Below are 19,847 nucleotides of genomic sequence, written 5' to 3'. Positions count from 1 at the left end.
TAGACTACTAAGTGAAGGTAACACGTACAAGTCTTGTTGGTTGATCGGTATTCGTATTTCATCATTCTTGTTGAAACTTGTTACGTATGGTTTGTATGAATGATACTCGAAACTTTCAATGCTGTTATCGTATGATGTTTGTTGAGATATATTTAAAATATTCATTTTATTAAACCAATTAATTTGAGAAATTCTTTATTGCTCTTGGTTAGCTTCTTTTTTAGTTGAAGCGGTCTGTCTTTGCGGAATGTTCTATTAGAACTGAGTGGAGTACGCAATGTAGAAGGATTTTTATTGAAGTTAATCATTTTTTTCTGAAATGTAAATACAGTTGTACTTCTTCACCTCGTAAGTTTATCTCTTTGTTTTCAGCGTCCAACAGCCTGATATTTATAGCACTTATAGAACTTTGATTGACAGGAAAATAAATTAAATTTTTAGGTATTTCAATTATTCGATAACCAGGTGGTACATTAGGTACGAATTCATAAATTATATGGCTTGCTTTCCCGTTCACAAATGAACCACTGACTACATCGCATTCGATCCTCACAATGGTTGTTGATAGAATGCTCACAGGATACTTTGATTCGGTACTTATATTTGCATTTATTGTTTCCATTCCAAAACCTCAAATTTTACCAATTGTGCCACTTTTATTAAAATGAACGTCTTTAGAACAATAAATATTTGTTTTCAATGTGTTATTATTGCAAGTAAGTTTTAATATAGTGTTCTTGATGTTATTTTTTAAATAATCACAAATATCCTGAAGCTCGTAAGACCCTTCAGGAATTTCGATGATCTCATTTTCACCATAGTAAAACTTGTTGTTTCTTTCATCTATGTTGGGAATTGAATTGAAGGTTGAAAAATATAAAAGACCGCATTCGTAGTCATCTCGAAGCTCCAAGGTCGGTGAATAATTCGTTGTTAAGGAGGCTCCTGTTCCGGTTATAGACACAGTGAAAGACATTATTATACTGACACTTTTATTAATAATTTACATTATATAAATGTTTTTTCCAATAATTCCTTAAAAATTTCAGACACAAATGACCACAGTTTATTGTACCAAAGGCTTGATGTCGTACATAATTATAGTTTATAGGTAAGTTACTAAAATATTTGACTAATTCCAACGGTGGTTTTAAATTACCAAAACTGTCATAATATTCAACGTAATCATTTTGCTTTACAAAGGCTACCCAATGTGTACCAGGATTTTTATTACTATCCAAATTCATGATTGCACATTCTATCTTCTTAGGTTTCGCAGGTAATGTATCTCGCATAAATACACCACGAAAGTAAGGAATATCACAAGCATGTTCTAATATATCCAAGTTAGTGAGCGCACGTTTAGGTAGCCGCTTAATTAGTTTTTTGAGGGGTTGAGATATAAACCGGCTCCTTTTCTATGAGGTTTTATATACAGTCCTTTTCCAAGGGCTACCGCTTCCATCATTCTGTTGTGCCTTTCTGATTCCATTAGACTCTTTTGTGCGGCTTTAGAATCATTAACAGCTTTTGCTATACCAGCTGCTCCTCCAGCAAGAGAACCTAAAGCCGATAGCCCCGCAAATATAGGAATAAGTGGTAAAATTCCTCCACATTTTGGAAGAGGAATACATCGAGGTAATCGTATTCCTTTTTTGTTACCGAAAAGTTTTTTTGCAGCTGCATAAGCATATTTTATAGCAGAGTGATTATCTTTAGATTTAAGTTTTTTTAATTCTGATTTTATATTCTTTATCCCTTTCTTAAATGATGTTATGCCTCGGCCGGCTCTGATTTTTGCTTTCATCGCATTTTTAACTATCCATGAAGCAATTTTTTCTCCTTTCCCAACATCTTTTGATTTTAGCCTTTTCTTAGCCATATTTAACAATTCTAAGTCAGCCTTATGTCGAGCACCAGAGTCTTTATTCAAGTAAGCAATATCGTGGTGCATACAAGCCTCGTCCAATTTGTTAATTCCACGGTCACCTTGAAGTAATCGTTTCTGAAGTTTAGTTCCAGGACCACAAAATTGATACCCAGGTAAATGTAACTCAAACGGTAAATGATCTATTAACGTATTAATTATACCACTGCCTCCCTTCATCGATTATCTTAAAGTGAGTTATAGAGGAATTTATGTTTTATTTATATACCTACACCACACATTCACTTTTGTCAACCCAACTGTTTTCCTTATCACTTAAGCCTAACCATTTAACAAAAAGTTTGTTTCCTTTCCTTTTTATAACTTTCTCGATAAGATAAAGATCAGGCAGTTTCGTTTTTTGTAATTCATATCCGTAAAAAGAACCAAGAATAATTTGATTATGTTTATCTTCAATTTGATACGTTTGAGGATTTGTTTGTTTGATTTTTATGATTCGGAAAATTTCGGTAGACCAATTAGGTGTATAACCTTTATAAAAATCTCCTTTGAATTTACTTATACGAACAAAGTCGCCAACTTGAAAAGTTGATCGTTTACGCGTTTGTGGCTTTTTGCTTCTATTAATATTAGATCTAACGACAGTCTCATTGGAATCATTAACATTAATTGGTTTGAATTTAGTAACCCGATGAAAAGTGTTATTGTACTGCTGTACAACTGCATCTAAATTATTTTTAAACCATTGATAACGACCGCATAAACTAAATACTTTGTAGAGATGAGATTTTATCGTTCTTATTACTCGCTCTACAATTGCCGCCTTTTTAATCGAGTATGTGGAATAATGATTTATGTTGTAACTTTTTGTTAACTGTTTGAAACAATCGTTATAAAACTCTGTACCCAGATCGGTTTGTAAATTTCTAGGCTTTCGTGTTGATTCGATAAATATACTTAACATTGCGTTCGTAACACTTTGTTTGGATTTGGACTTCAACGGTCTAACCCATACGTATTTTGAAAAAGCATCAATTACAACTAGAACATATTTATATCCTTTATTATATGATGAATATTTTTGAAAATCCATAAGGTCAGCTTGCCATAAATCATCTATCCCTTTAATAATCGTATGTCGACGGATGAAATTTCTTCTCGCTGCTTTGTGTAGCTCGTTGACTATATCTTGTTTACTCATTCTTGATGGATTTTGCTGCAATCATCAGATCGATTTCTTTTTTTGTGTAATATAATGTAGTTAAATTATTAGTAGTTAATTTTTCCAAATTATTCAGATACTTTTTAACATTACTTTGAATGTTTTTCAATTCATTTTTTAAATCTTGAACACATTTATCCACATACTCTTTATTTACAGCCTCGTCTTCTTTTTCCGGAGTTGGTAGTCCTTTTAATCTCGATGATTTTAAATCAAAGTGACCTGCATCTGACCTTACTAATGTGTCATCAGTAAGAATATTAGTAAAGTCAGATAGTCGTAAACGCTTATGAACGTGATGACCAAATTTATCTATATTCATTGCCGTCTGCTCGGCTTCTGTAGTGTAATGGTACTGCCAAACCCTCCTGTTGGGAGCTTTATATATTTTATGTCTTTTATAATACCAGCTTCATTCAATTCCTCTATTATTGCATAAATTTCATTTTGTACTCCAGTGTTACCAGCTGCCCATGATCCAAGTAGTAATTTTAACCTTTCCACTAATTCATTTGGATCATCCCAATAAACCAAATCAGTATCCTTCTTAACTTCTTTCAAAATATCGATGCCTTCACCTTGTGGGAGACTTTCTACACTACTCGTGTGACTTCTAGAGAACTTAAACAAAGGTTTGATTATATTCATATATTTAAAACCTTTGTTACTGTTTATTGGTTTTGATGGATCACAGTTTCGTTTGTGTGCATTGGTATCTATAAGTACTAATTTATAATTTTGTAAGTCCTCATTTGTAATCATTTTTAAATCTGGAGTTTTTTTGTACAATAATTGTTTTAAGCCTGGAGTTTTTTTTAGGTTACGGTTTCCAATTTTCAAAATGCGGTCATCATCATGAACACGCGTATTGCCGAGCATCAGCTTTCCCTTTACGTTTCTAATACCATAAGGTACATCACTCATCACTTCAGATGACACCGACCATGATAAAGAATCGTTATTGATACTCGGTGATGATTGAAGAGATTTAAATGAGTTTTCATGGACATCGTAATCCACCGAGGGCGAAGTAGTAAGGGTTTTGTTAGATGTTTTGCAAACATCTATATTATCTAAATCGTCTTCATCATCGTCACGTTCTTCATAATCTTCAGTAGAAGTATTTGATGCTTCACTTTCACTGTATTTAGTTCTTTTAGCTTCTGAGTTTTGCTCCAATCCTTCATTTATAAGACGTTTTTCATCAGTTTGGTTTGTTAGTTGTTTCAGCGGGTTAATGATAGGTTTAAATATCGTGTCCAAAGCCATATCATTTGAATTTTTTACATCTTTAATCATTTCTACTTTTTTTTTTACAGCTGCAGCAGATTTTACTATTTGTTCCTTTAAGTTTCTTTCCATTATTAAGATTCCTGTTCTGTTTGACTTCTCTAATCAAACTGAGAGATTGCTAACTTAACATCTATACTTATAAAAAGTTCAGTCCATTACTATGAATGTATCAAACTTCATTCGATAACAGCCTTTGTTTCGTTCACAATCCTTATTGATGACCACATAACTGTAAGGTTTACTCCATACAGTTGAGCACATTTCACGAAATTGCGACCATGACATGTCAGACCCAACATGCTCATCGTAAACGTGTCTTAGATTTATATCATCTTGCTTGAACAATATAATAAGATTAGCATTATCTCTTACCAGTTGCTTAGGTATTTTAGTATAAGTTTGATTCATATAAAAACAATCAATGTTTTTATGCCGACCCATGGCAAAATAATCGCGTATATTGTTTTGATTTTCACAAGCAACATCGTCAAATATGATAATCGAGTCAGGCAATGCTTCGTGAGGACTCAAAATTTCACTATTATGATTATACTTGTTATAAGATGTGCCTGCCACCTTGTCCAATACTTTTTCTAAAAATACGTACTTTGGTTGGTATAAAGACTTAGAGTACACATACAGGTTACGAAAACGTGGTCCATTCTTATGTAACAATAAACTGATAACTAAATTTGTCTTTCCACAGTTCGATGGACCACACACGATACTACGTATAGTATTTGGCAATAATTTCCCGTGACGCTTAGGCTCGTTTGATGCTTCAGGACAGACGCATTCCAATTTAAGTGATTCTTTTTGTTTCAGAAATTTCATAACAGAATTTTTAAGTCGACTGTCGTGATCTGTGGATTTCAAAGAACTGATGAAATATACTCACGCCGATGGTTAAAAAATGTAGTTCGAAAAAGGTTACAAGCATGGGTTACTTACGTTCGTGTTATTGGGCGATTAGATCCTAATTCACTTTTTTGTTATAATTGGTCGTTCTAATTAACTTTCTTCGAAAGAGCGGACGAAGGAAGCGAATGAGAAGAAAGTGAATTAGAACGAACAATTATAACCTACTATAGTGTTTTGGGTTAACCTGTATACAGGATTTTCATTTTTCAGTAAATAATAGATAACGGAGCTGCTTCGGTAGATAATGCTTTCATAAAAATCTTCCAAAATAACTTTAATCGTTGAAAAGAAAACAAGTTTTTGATTTTATCATTTCTCCGTCAATTTACTGGCAGATGCCCTGTATTTTAGCTTATTTAATAGTTTTGTAACCTTATGATTTTCTCGGGACAGTTTTCGGAGAATAACGCGACCATCAGCATCCTGAGCCTAGTGCCGATGGCGGAGGACCACGACCGAGTGCTGGCCTGCCGCGCCGAGAACCCTAGCGTGGCCGACTCCATGATCGAGGACCGGTGGCAGCTGAACGTGCACTGTAAGTTGAGGAGATTTAAGTTTATTTTCATTTGGAGAAGGACCACGACCGAGATCTGGCGTCATCATTCATCATCATAATTTCAGTCACAAGTCATCCACTGCTGAACATAGGACTCGCCCAATGGTTTCCATATTGACCAGTTGGTAGCGGCCTGCATCTAGCGCCTTCCTTTATGAGTCTGTCTCACGCTGTGTTTTCCGGTACGTGGCCTCAAACTTAGTTAGGTAACTATGAGATTCGATTCAAATATTTTTTCACTACAAACCAAAAATCTGCCTGCAGCCAGCAGCGTGTTAGTGTTGTTTCAGGTAAAAAATAGTTTTTATTAATAAAATTCCGTGCAAAAAAAGTTTCGGGCAATCAGCAAAATCGCGACAGGAGCAGTCGAAATATTTCCAAATATTTGCCAATCTTCAACATTCATGTATTCAGTTTTGCTACACGGCCCGTGTGCATTTGTCGTTGGAAAAATCGACACATTTTCTAGTTGTGGTCGGGGAGAGTGGGTAGCCAAACGGTATGTAAATTCACTATTTGCGAAACAGAGAATTGATTCCCTGATTTCACTGGAGACAGAGTTGCACTGTTCGACTCGATCGCCTTGGGTTCAATTCAAGAAAAAGAAAAGGTACCTACTTAACACTTTGTTTCCACTATTATTTTATTAACTACATATTATTTTATTTAGCTATCGGTCTGGTTTTGTAGAGCTATGTCAAATGAATAGAATTGAAAAAGTTTTTAATGTTTGCATCAAAATAACACGCAAGTCAGAAGATCTTATCCCGTACCTACTGACTTAAGTAAATACCTAGTGAATCTTGCAATCAACCCTGTGTCACTGAATAGATAAAGAAGTAACAGAAGCAAAACTCTTCAAGGTCACTTGATAGCTCCTCTGGCCACCTAACAATTATGTGCAAACTTGTTCGCAGCTGCTACGCGTTACAAGTCCTGTAATTACGCTCGTCTAGGGTTGCCATTTTGTGATTCCTAATGTAAGAGAAATTACTTCGGAGACGAGTAGCACCGAGCAGCCTTTATGAGAGTTAATCATCTGTGTCGTCAACGATTTCTCTCGCAATATTACACGAGTGAAGGACTACACAGACCTTCACCCTGTCGAGCTATTGTAGTCAGCCTAGAATTCCTGACTTGATTTATTCCAATAAGAGCAAACGCCAATGGGTTTGAATGTGATTGTATTTACAGAATAAGTTTTCTTAGACTTCCAAATTAGTTACTCGAGAAATTCAATCTGCGTAACAAAATAGTTGAAGGTTGTCGAAGTTTGTGGAATATCAATTGTTGGAGCCCTACCGTTTGGCTGAGACTCGCTGAAATCAGCGCGAAATCAACTGTGGGTGGCTGATTGAAAGAATTTGTAGTGATTTTAATTTACATAAATAATTTAGATACATATTTATGTCATAAGTTTCACATAACATTTAGGGAGTTGCACCACCTAACTATGACCGTAACTTTAACGACAACCGGTGCTTTTTGGTTTTTGACAGATTTTTCCATTCAGATTTTTCGTTTGTCAATGTTGAAGTAAGATGGTGCAACCCAGCCTTAGTAGGTATTGCCCATTGCCATACAATACGAATACCTGATTGAATGAAGGCCTAATTAAAGCTTTTGATTTCCAATTCCACACCACACATTTATATGAACTGCTCGGATTTTACAGTTACGTTTTCATTAAATACTTTGTTAAAAAAGGCGAAGATTATCTTAACGCACACATAATATAAAAGAGTTCGGTGTATAGTCTGGATATAGCCTTTCAGAAACAATCACTTCCCTCTAAATTACTAGTGACCTTCCACGGCAATAAAGTAACCCTTTTACAATTCATTTCCAATTAGGCTTTTATCCAGCCACGATAAATTTTATTGCGGATCTTAAGAGAATTTACGTGATATCTCCCGGGTACATCTGACCTCTGCCCTTTAATTTGATAATCGGTCAAGACCCTGGCTATTAAATTACAGAAGAAAAGGATTTATTTCAATACTCAGAAGAATTCATTAATGTAAAATTTTCTGAAATCGCAATATTTTGCCATTACTTTAAATATTGTTATCATGAATAAGGCGTTTTAGTTTTTAATAGTAAGAGACTACATTTGGGTAATTGTGAATTTTGAACAAATGTAATTCAAAGTTTACCCATGGTGGCTATAGCATGTTTTGTGAACATTGCATTTTGTGTTTTGAACATAAAAATATAAATGAGTTACCTACCTATTATCGGGTTTCTTACATTGCCTTTGCTTTAAACCCCACTCCCCGAGTAAGCTGGAAAAAGATAACTCCTCAGTCCATTACACTTCGGTTCAGTTGCACGAATTATACTCGCGCATAATCCGGCGTCACGCTGTCTCCGCGTCCCAGCACGTCCCAATTACAATGCAAAGACGAAAATGTTGGACAGGCTTTATTTCGTTGTTTACGTAAATATTCAACGGTTGTCGCAGATGTCCCCATCGTGTCGCTGAAACTGGGCACGAGTTTGAACCCAAAGTACATCAAGGAAGGGGATGACGTGTACTTCGAGTGCAGCGTCAAGGCCAACCCGAAGAGTCATAGGCTGACGTGGTATAAAGGGGTGAGTTATGTTCAAAACCTACCGTCTAAATTTAAAGCTAGCAAGCTAGCAAAGAGCTTCCTCGTTGTGGATAAAAAAATGTTTATTTGGTCAGTCAGTAAATAAAATACTACGAGTATGTGCTATTAGTGCTACAAGAAACTAATGTCCACAAGTATGCAGTTCACGTAAAATACTTTGCTGATTTGGTAGTTTATTTTGAACACGCGCGGTCGGTAGGACCAACCAGCAAGGTTGGTCACTTGACCACACCAAGATATAAACTAAAAAGTCAGTAATTAGAAAACATTGACCGCCTATGATCTTTATCCAATTCTGAAGTGTTATTTTTTATCCAGACAAAAGAGATCCACCACAACGCGAGTGCAGGCATCATCCTCAGTGACCAAAGCCTGGTGCTGCAAGTCGTGAACAGGTCGGCTGCTGGCGACTACAGCTGCCTCGCTTCCAACAGTGAGGGCAGCGCCACCAGCAACCCTGTGTCTCTTCAGATACGATGTAAGTGCTTTTATATCTCCTCCAGCTGGAAAAAAGTTTCTCTGGAAGATTTCCACAAAGATCAGTCCCGCGCTGTCCAATCGCTTCTTGTCGACATAGGGTTACATTGACGGCCGCTGGCAATTACAGCTCTCATCATCTTTATCTTCTAACAGTAAGAGCAGCTCTACCATCAATAATCCCAGTATGATACGATAGAAGTTCTTCTATACTTACTTGTTTAGGTGGATAAGATGCTCATAGCAGTATCTATTGAGACACCGGTTAACATTAAGAAGGTCGCGGACTGAATCCTTCTACTTCAAAAAAAAAGTGTATCAATCTGCAAGGACTGGCTGTTAAGATGGTTGATAGATGGTTGATAGAATAACCTAAAGGACGTATGACGTTACGAGGACCTTTCATTGTAACTGTATTGAAAGTACCCGGTACTTTCCATGATGGCTAAGACCCAATCTCGTAATATTTGGCAATCGTAACTGACGTATTGAAGTATTATGTATCGAGAATAAATTGAATGCATTTTCAATCAATAATTGGGACAATCTAATTGGAAAAATTAATTAGCTATCGAAGTTTTTTTTCTTTACCAATTTATCGGTAAGGTAAATGATCACAGCAAAATTACGTAAACTATTTTAAGGTATAGTTATTATTTCATCAAATAAGGTTTATGTAGGTATATTACTCCCAATAAGCTCACCAATTTGCCTAGCTTTATCTATGCATTACATCTTATAATTTGATCAGATCCTGATATGATCAACTACATATCTCGAACAATTAGCTTGATTGGTGTACACGGTTATATCGAACTTCATGGGGCATTGTATGTATAGGTAGCTGTTAATATGGATACAGGGTGTAAGGGAATACAGATTGTCAGAATCTGACTTTAAACTCAGAAAACTTTTATGAATATTATCTTTTTCTCGTCTTAATTGGTCGAGTTTCATCTATTTAATTTCGCTCATACATACAGTAGGTACTTAGTTTATGTGTGAAACAAGCTAATCAATTTATAAGTATAACCTGTCCCAAGGTAGCCTTGATTCTGATATCATAAAAGCCCGCAAGGTTTGTTCCTCTTTTAAGGATGGGAGTCAAAACGTTATGTATAATCCAGATTGTCTTGAATACGACTAAGATCGTTCTCAACAGATGCGCCCCTCTGCAAGATGGGCAACGAGGGCGAAGTCTTCGGAGCGCTAAAGCAAGAGACGGTGCAGCTTTCCTGCGAAGTAGACTCCAGCCCACCGCCCACAGCATTCAGCTGGACCTTCAACAGCTCGGGAGAACAGATCCAGATACCAGCCAAGTAAGGACTATTACCACATCTTGTTCCCACCGCTGCAACTCCTGCGTAGCCAGGATCTACAGCTTGACCGCCAATAAAAACTCAACCAGTGAGGGCTATAGTTTTTGTACTTAGCAGTTGGCTTCATTAGCGAATGACGGGACTTTACAGAGTGGCGCCATCTTGGTGAGTGCAAATGCAATAGTCCTACTTCTTCAGCGCTCACCGTCACTGTCTTAGCCACTAGAAAATCACACGACCGTACTCCAAAGTGGCGCCAACTGTGGGTCTAGACGAAGTGCACATTATAATCGCAAACCAGTCGAAAAATGGTCGAAATGCTTTTTTTTTGTATGGAGTTATGACGGATTTGATTTTCGATTCGATCAAATAGTGCAACTTGTTTTGGGGGGCTGGTGAATACTAAAACGATAGTCCTTATTGTAGACAATAACCCAAAAGTGTCTATTTCGCTCTGATCATGTTGAAGTCTTTATACAAAGTTGCAATATTTCCCCATAGGTATTACACAGCCTCTGGCTACTCCTCTACCTTGAGGTACACGCCGTCATCCAACATGGACTTCGGGACCATCTCCTGCGCAGCGAGCAACTCCGTCGGGAAGCAGGAAGCGCCGTGCGTGTACAAGCTCGTTGCTGCTGGTAAGATGTTCAAACAATTTTGGGTTCTAAGGGTCTGTTAATAGGGTGTATAGTAAAACTTCATTACCTGGAAGTTTAATCAGCATCAGGTCATTATCATCAGGTTATTTATAGTCTTCACTGCAGGAATTACAACCCTCTTCAATTTGAGTGGTGCAGCTGCAGATTACTAATTAGTAGACTAATATTTACGACACCTGATATTTAGGTATAAAGTACAAAAAATAGCCCTGCACACCACCTGGACCACCTGGACATGAGCTCCCCTGGCTTACCTGGAAGTCTTTAAATAGACTTCGGACGCAAGTTGGCCGTAGTAAGGACAATCTGGTCAGGTGGGGATTCTTGGATGGCCTAAACATGGAGTGCAGGTGCGGTTTTGTTCCCCAGTCGATGAAGCACCTGATGTCGTGCCCTGAATGCCCAAGCAACTGCACTCAGGGGGATTTGATGAGTGCTACTGACAACGCCACTCTTGTGGCGGAGTTTTGGGGTGACACTGTGTAGGTTTGTTTTCGACACGAAAGAATAAGAAGTACAAAAAATAGCCCGTACTGATAAAAATACAATCATGTCAGCTGATGTCAGTAACTGACCATTCATCACGTCGTAGGATACTAAATACGGCAGTAAATGATTGATAACTGACCATCAGTTAAAATCAATCACAGAATAATCGCCGAAGTGACATGAACGGATTGAGACCTGATGCAGTGACGATGCTATTATACGTATCGTTGAGCAATGCCTCGATCATCGTTTCACAAAAAAGGTGTTTAATATGCAGCTGGCTTGTTGCCAACTTTATTGCAATATCACGAAAATCTCTGGCTAGAATCATTTATTTAGAAATCATCATTATTTACATGTTTCCGAGTGTGAAATATCGAGTAAGTATTATTTCTTTTTACATTGTTTTAAGGTTTCATATTTTTGGCATATCGGATATTCAAGTGATATAATTTCAAATTTCCGTTTCAGTCTAATTTATTGGCGTAGATCATACCTAGCTAGTGACGGAAAATCCTAATACTCATTACTGGAGCGCCTAAAACGTTGTAAAAATATTAAATACCAAAGTTTATTAATTAATCAACATTAGCTACGTAAATTAAATTAACCACACTGAAGCCATTTGATACAATCTAGAAACTGATCTTAATTAATCATTAAAGTTCGCATCGGCTTCAATATGCTATAATTATAATCTAAATAGCTAACTCGCGTTCGCTTGTACTGAACCCTTCGGCCATTAGGCGTGGGTCTGAGCACATTGGCGCCCAACGTGTGGCCAACCGTTGGTCACAAACTCAGAATCATCCAAAAGGTTCACTCCAAATACAGGCAATGTGAAAAGTTCATTTTATGTTGAGGCTATCATTCAATGAGTCATTGTTGACATAAAGTTTTTTTAAAGAATAGTATAAAAGTAAAGTAGTCTCAAACTAAAGCTTGTTCTTCCCAGAACAAACAGCAGATATCTGCTTGACATATATCATTATCATCATCAGTTTAGTTTCTACTATAGGAGCACCACCCTTTCCGATTTACCAAAGGCTAATGAGGATTTGACCTGCATCTGTTTGTGTAAGTACTTATTTTAAATAAATAAATTCCTCACGCTGGCCAAACAGGTTGGGGAGTCCTGAAGTTAATAGTTGCTGTATAAGTCAAGTCTGTGTGTATTTAATTAATTAACCTTATTTAGATCCTACTTCATCAACCTGTACTATGTTATAACAAAACCAAACATGGTCCGAACCAATTTACATAGAAACGTTCCTGTTAGAATTACTCCTGGTATAGTTATTGTGATTATTATAGTCAAATGGTTTTGCGGGGGTAATGAAAATGACCTAGTACCGCTAATGATGTGCCCCGGGGGTGTGCGAGTGGGATTTGATAGCTGTGCCGGTGAATTTTGTTTGCAGCTGAATATTCATTTCGTTTTGTTTGTGTATTTACTAGTACGCTAATATTTGGGCTAACGCGAATATGCAGGGAATTACCTGTTATCAAATCAATATCAATATTTTATGTGGTTATTTAATTAATGACCTATATTGGCTAGCTTAGCTCTGATGAAGAAAAGTGTAAATAAATATAAAAAAGTTGCACTTTTGAGAAGTTTATCTGGCACAATTTTACACATTTATGTGCGGTGCTTTAGGAAGCATCAAGTATTGTCCATTTTTTTTTATTTAAATTACGATTAGCTCTCTTTTTCTAAAAACAAAATATTATCATACAAATTAATTTATCCCCAGAATAAAGTTAAATAATATCTGTACTGTACTGTATAAAAAGTTGTCGCTTTATCCCTGTCAAGGTTTTATTGGGTACTGGCAATTGAGATGAAATATCGGCGCATTTGTTTTTTTAATAGCCTCCAGTCCGGCCATTGACCGATCCGATCGCGCAGGATATAACCCATCATAAATTAGGCAATTGGTCAGCAATGGCTAGTTACAATACACACAGAATCAGTAGAATCAATGAATAAATTAACTTTAATTTAAACAATCCGATCGAGCTAACTGCGCACCTCGAATGCGATGCGACTGTCCCTCGCACTTATTACCCGCACCTGCCCACGTTTTCCCCGTCCGTACCAGAGCGTCGATATGACGTCACGGCTGCCATTTGCGCAGTTAACTCGACCGGGTTGTACATTAGATGATGTTAGGTTGTGCTGAAAATAAAAATGTTGGTTTCAAATTCGTCTTTATTTAAAGTTTAAACCTCTACATTTTATTCATCATCATCATCATCATCATTTCAGCCTTAGGACGTCCACTGCTGAACATAGGCCTCCCCTAATGTTTTCCACGTTGATCGATTGGTAGCGACCTGCGTCCAGCGCTTCCCTGCTACCTTTACGATGTCGTTGGTCCACCTTGTAGGTGGACGTCCCACGCTGCGTTTTCTGGTACGCGGCCTCCATTCCAGAACCTTGCTGCCCCATCGGCCGTTAGTTCTGCGTACTATGTGCCCTGCCCATTGCCACTTCAGCTTGCTAATCCGTCGGACTATGTCAGCGACTTTAGTTCGTTTACGGATTTCCTCATTTCTGATTCGATCTCGTAAAGAAACCAAGCATAGCCCTCTCCATAGCACGCTGTGCAACTTTGAGCTTCTGTATAAGGCCTATAGTGAGAGGCCACGTTTCCGAACCATAAGTTATCATTGGTAACACACATTTTTATTGCAAAGTACTAAATATCTAGCAAAAACAATACCCAGCAAAAATTAACTACGATGCCTGAATTAATAAGAAAGAAAGTAAGATGCCAAGATAACAGCAATATCTCCATTTTCGTTCTTTATACATACATACTACTTGACTAGAAATGAAACCCAACCTTATGAAATTTAAGTAGTCCCAAGAGATGCCTAACAGTCTTGGAACGAATGAAATTAATTCGAAGAATATTTCCTATACAGGACGCCGAAACCTTTTGAATGATAATTTATCACATATCTGTGATATAAAGGTACCTACTACATTATTACCTGTTGGTGGTGCTTAGTAAGAGGTTATTATATCACTACTTGGTAATAATTATGCTGCAGAGAAATAATAATAATGTTGATGCGATCTGCACTCATAGACACTATATCGAACTGTATCTACTGTAAGTTACTTGTATTATATCAGCTAAGTATCAAATGGTATCTGGGAGTTGTTTATGTCAATTGTTTATCGACTCATAAAAATAAAGCTCATAGCAGACTTATCAACTGGGAAAGGGATCAACACCGTACCTATCACTTTTCGCGAGCTGTCATCGCCTTCCGCTCGCGGTCAATTGCGAGGCGAGATGTTTATGTTACGGTGCGTTGCAGTATGGAGTTTCATACAAGACCGCCTCGAGTTGATACGGTTACGATCCCTTTTCGAGTTGATAAATGTGCGACGTCCTTAAATCTCCACCAGGTCACCCGATGTCGCTGCAGAACTGCTCGGTGCTGAACCACAGCTTCGCTGGACTACACGTGGACTGCATCGAGGGCTTCGATGGTGGTCTGCCCCAAGTGTTTTACATGGAGGTCTATGAGCTGCCTTCGATGATCGTAAGTTCTGTGTTAATTAGGACTATTCCCACCTCTTGTTCCAACCGCTGCAACTCCTGTGTGGTTAGAATCTACAGCCCTGAAAAGGGCCTACATATGAATAAAATATTTCGAAAAAATGTCTGTTAGGTTAGGTTATGCTCACTAAGCTCTTAATTATCTACATTAGGTCCGAGCCAACGTGTCTTCGAACTCGACGCCGACCTTCGAAGTGCCGGGCCTGGACAGCTATTCGAGCTACGCGCTTGTTCTGTACGCGGCCAATGCGAAAGGCAGGGGAGAGGCGACTTCGCTGTACACTGTTGCTTTGAGGTCCCCTGATAAATACACTGGTAAGTTAACTTTTAGGGGTAAGGTTATGGGGTTAAATAGGGTAGCTTATTGAGAAACGCAGAGGTCAATTCTAGCTACAATAGATACCTCCTTGTGTAAGTCTAATATACTTTGTACCTTTACATAATATTTTCAAATTGTTGGCAGAGGCCATTACAATAGTGCAGCTTGACCCTTTGCGATTGTTCCTCCAACCGCACTCACATCACCAAATTCCTAAACTACGAGTAATTCCACCCTAAAATCATTTTAACACATTGACAAAAGACTTTAAGTTCGGACTATTGAGTCGCGTTCTTATGACAAACATCGCGTGGCATCCATTCCATATCCTCCAATAGCTATAGAGTCAACATTGCCCATAAGCTTCCAGTGACGTAAGAAGTGACGTAAGAATTTTCTCCAGGGGTCAGCAGCACGTCCATTCCTCTGTCTCCAATGCTAGTGTCACTGCTAGCAGTGATCGCACTGCTTTGTACCGGCGTCTGCGGAGTCATTACTGCGCTGTACCGGCGGCATAGTGCTCGAAGACTAGATCGAGTGAAGCAACCGCCTTCTTCGTAAGTAACATTATTTGTAAGTTGTTACAGAAGTAGGCACAAATTGGAGTCCTTTTACTCATAAGCTCACTTAGACTAAGTATGCAGCAATTCAAACCTACGAATAAACTCATCTGATTTAAGACTTAATAATATTAGAAGGATTCGTTCCCACTCTAGCTACTTTTGCAACGACGGTCTACAGCTGGGGCGTCTATAGAATTCAATCAATGAAGGTTACGTTTTTAAATAGCTAGGCAAAATAATATTAGACGCGTAGCGATAAAAAAGCTTCAGGTTAAGGAAGTTTATTGCAAATCAAATGACAGATTACGACAGATTAATAAAATGCAGCCCGCCTCTTTAACTATTTGCACTGGAAGCGGAAGGTTAGGCTGGTTACAATCATGGTGATGGTTTAGACTCTAGAACATTCCATAGTGAGTTTGAAGAAAGAAAGAAAGAAACATTTATTACGAGGAACATCACTTAGTTAAGGACAAAGAAATTGTACGGAAAAAAAGACAGAAGTAGCACGTAAATATTACAAGGAAATAAAAAGTGAACTGAGCAGTGCTATCCTGTCGCAACAGCGATGCCCATCGCAATGGGACTCCACTCAGCATATGCCGTGGCCCACAGTGGGGGGAGGCCACGACACTGGTTTTCAGTGTGCCCCATGCCGAGGAGTGTGTGTGAAGCTATAATCCTGCAGTACATTTCTTAACCATTTCACTTCATTTGAACTCTTCAATATAAACATGACTTCTCTTCCCAGGGCTCTATACATAGAGCAGAGCGTGGACTCGCTCTCCAAGCAGGACCACATGAACACGTACTGCGGTTCTCCCAAACTGGACTACTGCAGCCAGTACGAGCTGAAGATGGACGGGGAGATAGAGGAGACAGATCCTGACATCATACCTTGTAATTATGGTGAGTTTCCCAGCAAAGAACCGTGGGCTTTTTTTATTATCAACGGGGAAGCTCTTGGTCTGTATATCACCTGATGGTAAGTGATGATCAGACCGAAGGTGGAAGCGAGCTTCACCCGGAATCCTCAACAGAGGAACTGGCTAATCTAAGTGAAACACGAAATTAATCTTGTTTTTTATGAATTCCTTGAAATGTATGATTTGATGTTAATTTTATTTAAAAAATCGTTTAAATTTTAATACATTTTTTTTAATGTGAAATTGTAAAATATGTGACGTCACATTAAGGTGGGGGGTCTCACAAAATGTGACTAGCTGTGACAAGGAGGAGGGAAGGGGTCAAAAATTATGAATTTCGTGTGACGTAATTCACATAATGTTTTTTAATTTCATACCAACATCCAATTTTTGCTTCATAAACTAAGTGATCATATCCTGCAGATAAGAAGTCGATCAGCGGGTTCAGCAAGCTGCCCACGCCGGGCACCGACACCGACACCAGCCGCGTCTTCAGCGAGCGCTCGGCCGGCTTCCCTGCTAGCACTGTGAGTTATTTCATCATCATCGCCATCATCATCATCATCATTTCAGCCACAGGACTTCCACTGCTGAACATAGGCCTCTCCCAATGATTTCCATGTTGATCGATTGGTAGCGGCCTGCGTCCTGTGAGTTGTTTGCACATTTTTAATTAACGTTTGTGACCAAACAGGCAATTTTTCAATAAGTCCTTATTTATACAGGGTGTTTTTGACAGGTATAAAATTAAACAGAAATCCCCTTATTAATAAAACTTACACGCTCTTTGAACAGTGTTTTAAAATGACGTTTAGAATGGAAATTCATTTTAAAACAGTGTTCAACAACTATGTAACTTTTTAGTAGTAAGAGGGTTAGGGTTGATTCTTTTATTAAAATAATATTTATACACGGGATCAACATCAAATTCTCAATTGTTTTTTTTTTTATTTTAAATTTGAACTAAATTGTATGGGAAGGTTAATTTATTTTGGATTTTTTGAACGGTTGGAGAAAATGTTGCATTTGAGCAGTAGAATCAATCCTTTTCATTTTTTATAAAAGTTAAGTTAGTACCTAAGTATTCTGAAACCACAATCAAAACTTATTTCGTCTTCATTTAAATTAAAAGCTGTGGATGGTTGATCCTGATTTTTTTAAACTAAACCTATTTAAAGTCTTTTTAATTAAAAGTTATTCAAAAACATACTATGAAAGATTGAAACAAGCAAATCATTAAATGTGCAATATCCAGCAAAAGAAACATAGATTGGATTTGCTCGAGATTGCTTCACAAAGTGGTACTCACTGCACCGCAGCACACCATGACTCTATACGTATCGACACAGTCAATTCTTGGAATGGATTACTGTCAGGCAAGTCCACTGTACCGTAACATGTTTCTGGTATGGTCATGTTATGACATGGTGTAGTGAACAGTCCTTTAACTCCATTTCTAGTTTAGAAAGGAAATTGATTTTGGTTTCACATATCTAATTGTGAAAGTTATAGACGGTAGTAATAATTAAGTATCAAAGCTCCGAGCAAATCTTTCAAAAATGTTACACTGTCTGTCTATTAATCTTCCATTAAGATTGTCTTAAGTGTGAATCTGTGAATTTTACCCTTTATTATTTTGCTAAATAATTTGCCACCATACTTTGAACTCTATTACAATTAGTTTCAAAACCGTCAAACTTGATCTATTGGATTAAAATTTAGAAAATGTTAATTGATTTTCCACCTTTTGCCAAGTACTATAAAGTTCAAATTGCGGTGGCAATAAAACCTTCCTATACAGGGTGAAACAATTAAAAGTAAGTTTTCCCCCAGTCGTCATCCAGTATATCGGTGGTGAACCGCGGCGTGTGCGCGCGCGGCGCAGACATCACCGCCGCGCGCCATCTTGCGGCGAATGTGCGCGAGAGTTGTATATAGACCGGTAGATATTTAAATAAATAAACTGCTGTGCTATTCTTATTGTTATAATTGTGAAAGAGCAGAATTTTAATGAATTTTTACCAGTACATATTTCATTTTACAGGTTGTAAGAAATGTAAAAAAAAATCTTTTTCATACAAAAAAATGTTTGACACGTAAAAAAAAACTATTTCATACAAAAAAACGTTTGACTTGTTTTGGGAACCCAAAAAGTAGAGTCAACTAGGACTACCTATTCTTGTTTAAAAAAATGTAATAAGATGTCATAGTGTTTTGGGATGTTCCGCCATTCGTATCTACCCTGTTATCATGTTTGACATGAAAAATTGCTATTTTATTCCTTCAGAATTATTTATGGACTCAAGAATAGCACAGCTATTAGTGGTAATAGGTTAGGGACGTAAATAAATGTACCTGGGATTCACGGATTCGATTCAGTCGATATAATGAGGTAAATTTGTAAGATAGTAAAAAAAATATTCGTGAATCTGTAAGTAAATAAATTTTTATTTTAAGTTGTAGTATCCCACTGCTGGACTAAGGTATAACATCAATAACATTTTTTAGGTCTTATTTAATTTTTATCTTTGCGCCAGCTTCACATTTTTATCTGAAATTAAAGCATAACGTAATAATATTTCTCTAGCTCTAGAAGTATAGATCCAGAAGATGGATTTCGAATAATGTTATTTTGAAAAATTGTTTTTATGAATTTTCTTTTAAAGTAAAATTTTATTTGCAATTCACTTGTGTAGGTTCAATTTCGAATAAGTTAGAAGCAAACAGGATTATTCAAAATATTCAGATACCTAATGTTTTTTCATAGACAGCGAGTGGAATTTTTCTACGAAAAGGTCGTGTTTTGTCAATTATTTTCGTGAAGAATTACAAATCCGCTACAAAAACATACAAATTTCAGAAAAATGTTAGTTTTGATTAAGTTATTAAGCTTTTTATAGCAAAAAAATAAGCACGACTAGAATCAATCAGAGAAAATTTTGATTTAATTTCATACTTTAAACATATGCCATGGGATTCCATTGTTCAGCAGTGAGTATCTACAACTTGGTGATAA

The 19,847-nt window shown here is 37.3% G+C and overlaps 1 protein-coding gene across 1 annotated transcript in view; it reads left to right on the top strand.

Moving 5' to 3' along the window:
• LOC135080909 (hemicentin-1-like) overlaps window positions 1–18,769 on the top strand; it is a 160,152-nt gene extending 141,383 nt beyond the window's left edge. The window contains exons 7-17 of the mRNA XM_063975639.1: window positions 5,718–5,859; window positions 8,345–8,475; window positions 8,814–8,973; window positions 10,135–10,291; window positions 10,793–10,932; window positions 14,870–15,006; window positions 15,176–15,338; window positions 15,746–15,899; window positions 16,657–16,814; window positions 17,255–17,358; window positions 18,665–18,769. Of these exons, the coding sequence (XP_063831709.1) occupies window positions 5,718–5,859; window positions 8,345–8,475; window positions 8,814–8,973; window positions 10,135–10,291; window positions 10,793–10,932; window positions 14,870–15,006; window positions 15,176–15,338; window positions 15,746–15,899; window positions 16,657–16,814; window positions 17,255–17,358; window positions 18,665–18,769 (1,551 nt within the window). The remainder of the gene's footprint in view (window positions 1–5,717; window positions 5,860–8,344; window positions 8,476–8,813; window positions 8,974–10,134; window positions 10,292–10,792; window positions 10,933–14,869; window positions 15,007–15,175; window positions 15,339–15,745; window positions 15,900–16,656; window positions 16,815–17,254; window positions 17,359–18,664) is intronic.
• Window positions 18,770–19,847: the final 1,078 nt, after the last annotated feature.

This window comes from Ostrinia nubilalis, chromosome 18 (assembly GCF_963855985.1).
Source record: "Ostrinia nubilalis chromosome 18, ilOstNubi1.1, whole genome shotgun sequence".
Classification (NCBI taxonomy): domain Eukaryota; kingdom Metazoa; phylum Arthropoda; class Insecta; order Lepidoptera; family Crambidae; genus Ostrinia; species Ostrinia nubilalis.
The sequence above is the reverse complement of the archived record's forward strand: the minus strand, read 5'-3'. Positions and strand labels throughout refer to the sequence as shown.